Source organism: Chaetura pelagica, unplaced genomic scaffold (assembly GCF_000747805.2).
Source record: "Chaetura pelagica isolate M959 unplaced genomic scaffold, ChaPel_1.0 scaffold192, whole genome shotgun sequence".
Lineage (NCBI taxonomy): Eukaryota > Metazoa > Chordata > Aves > Apodiformes > Apodidae > Chaetura > Chaetura pelagica.
The window spans coordinates 1,230,385-1,232,132 of record NW_009952570.1 but is presented as its reverse complement, the minus strand read 5'-3'; the positions used below and the strand labels follow the sequence as shown (position 1 = coordinate 1,232,132).

The following is a 1,748-nucleotide window of genomic DNA, read 5'->3' as shown; positions in this document are numbered from 1 at the left end:
AGGAATGCTGAATCCTGCTGGAAGAGGCCAAGCCCCTCTCCCTCCCACCACAGCCAGTGGGAGTTGAGGCTTTTCAGCACACAGATTTTCTGTCAGCAATGAGTCCAAGTGATTTCCCTGCAGTAAAACCGAGTCCTGTTTCATACTGTTAGGCCACCCCTGGCTCAGAGGTGGTGAGAGACTTCCAAAAACCTGCTGATGAAGGCAGGACCTGGGAAGAGGTGGCTTCCACGCCACGTAACCTTAGATGGTCTGGTACCCGGGAGCACCAGCTGCCAACTCATCCTGCCAGATGGGGGTGTTTGGGTCCTTGCCACCGTGGTTGTTGTCCCAGTGCTCTTCCCCGGAGCCCAACGCTCCCACGCGCTGCCCGGGGGGGATCTACAACAATCTCTTCCAGTCGAGGGTGGGATTTCAAACTCGCCGAAGGTGCGCATTGCCACCTGGTGCCCCAGCAGCCCCGGGAGCGCTAGCAGTTCTTCACCTTCTCCACAGTCTCGTAGAAGCCGGGCCGGACCCTGCGGATGCTCATGCGGATGTGCTGACATTCCAGCGGGATGGCGGCGCCGGCGGCCGCCACGGAGCAGCGGCGCTTCCTCCTGCCCCGCAGTGAGAAGGCGGGAGCCCCGTTCTCCTCCCCCGCGGGGCAGGACTCATCCACACTGGTGCCCTCGTCCGACTGCTCGTCGCTTCTGTACTTGGCCTCCTTGGCTTTGCTCCCCTCCTTCTCCTCCCTGGCCAGCTTCCTGAAGTGCTCCAGACACTGGATCTTTTGTCTTCTCTCCATCATTTTCAGCTCTTGCTTGTCTGTGAAATCTTCATAGTACATTTTCCTTTCGCTTCTTTGATCTTCCAGGAACTTCCACTCGATGCTGGTCATTTTTATCCCACTCAGCTCCTCTAGTTTGTTCCTCATCTGCACGTCCATACAAAACACATCAAAGAGCTTCTCTGAACTCTCATTGAATTTGTCGGCCCGCTCGGTAAACGCCTGGTTCTGTCTCTGCTTCCTGGTCTGGTACAATCTGCTAAACTCCTCGTACATTTTGAGGATGAGTTTCTTTATGTTTTGGGTGGCGATGGTGTGGAGGTTGCACCCCAGCCAGTGCTCCTGCAGGTGCTCAGCCAGCAGCTGGGCCGCATCCTCCTTGGAGCGCTGGGCCTGGCCAGCCCTCTTGGGCTGCAGCAGGTACAGCATGTTCTGCACCACATCCTTCTTGGTGGGCAGGACTCCCTGCGGGAAACCCGAAGACTCCACGTACTCAACAGTCCCCAGAGTCTTCCGTACCCTCACCTCGGTGTCCAGCGACTCCATCACTGCTCCTTCGGCTCCTCGTTATGACATAACCTGAAGATGAAGGGGAGAAAAACAACAACAAAAAGGAGTATGTCAGATGAAGGTGCTTTTTTCGGTTTGTTTTTTCCCCCCCGCACAAGAAACAAGCGGCAGAAAGCGCTCGGACCAATGGGACGCGGGCTCCGGGCGCGCTGCCTCGCTGTTGGGCGCTGCTGCCTCGGCCCAGCCCACCGGAACCTCCGCGCGTCCAGCCGCTCCCGCTCCTCTCCGCCCCTCCCCCCCCCCCCGCCGCCCCCCCCGCGCCCCCAGCCGCTCCCGCTCCTCTCCGCCGTTCCTAAAGCCTAATATGGCGTGTTTGTTCACGGCAATTCGTTTGTCGTTGGGTTTTGCACGTCAGAGTGTCCATTGCGGTAAACCGGCCGCCCGGGGTGCCGGACACGCCGGGGCGGAC

The 1,748-nt window shown here is 58.9% G+C and overlaps 1 protein-coding gene across 1 annotated transcript; it reads right to left on the bottom strand.

Annotated features, from left to right (window-relative positions):
- Nucleotides 1-469: 469 nt before the first annotated feature.
- Nucleotides 470-1,315, bottom strand: LOC104385098. Its single transcript, XM_009993505.1, has one exon. It carries the CDS (start codon nucleotides 1,313-1,315, stop codon nucleotides 470-472), a length of 846 nt encoding a protein of 281 aa, XP_009991807.1.
- Between the last annotated feature and the right edge of the window lie 433 nt (nucleotides 1,316-1,748).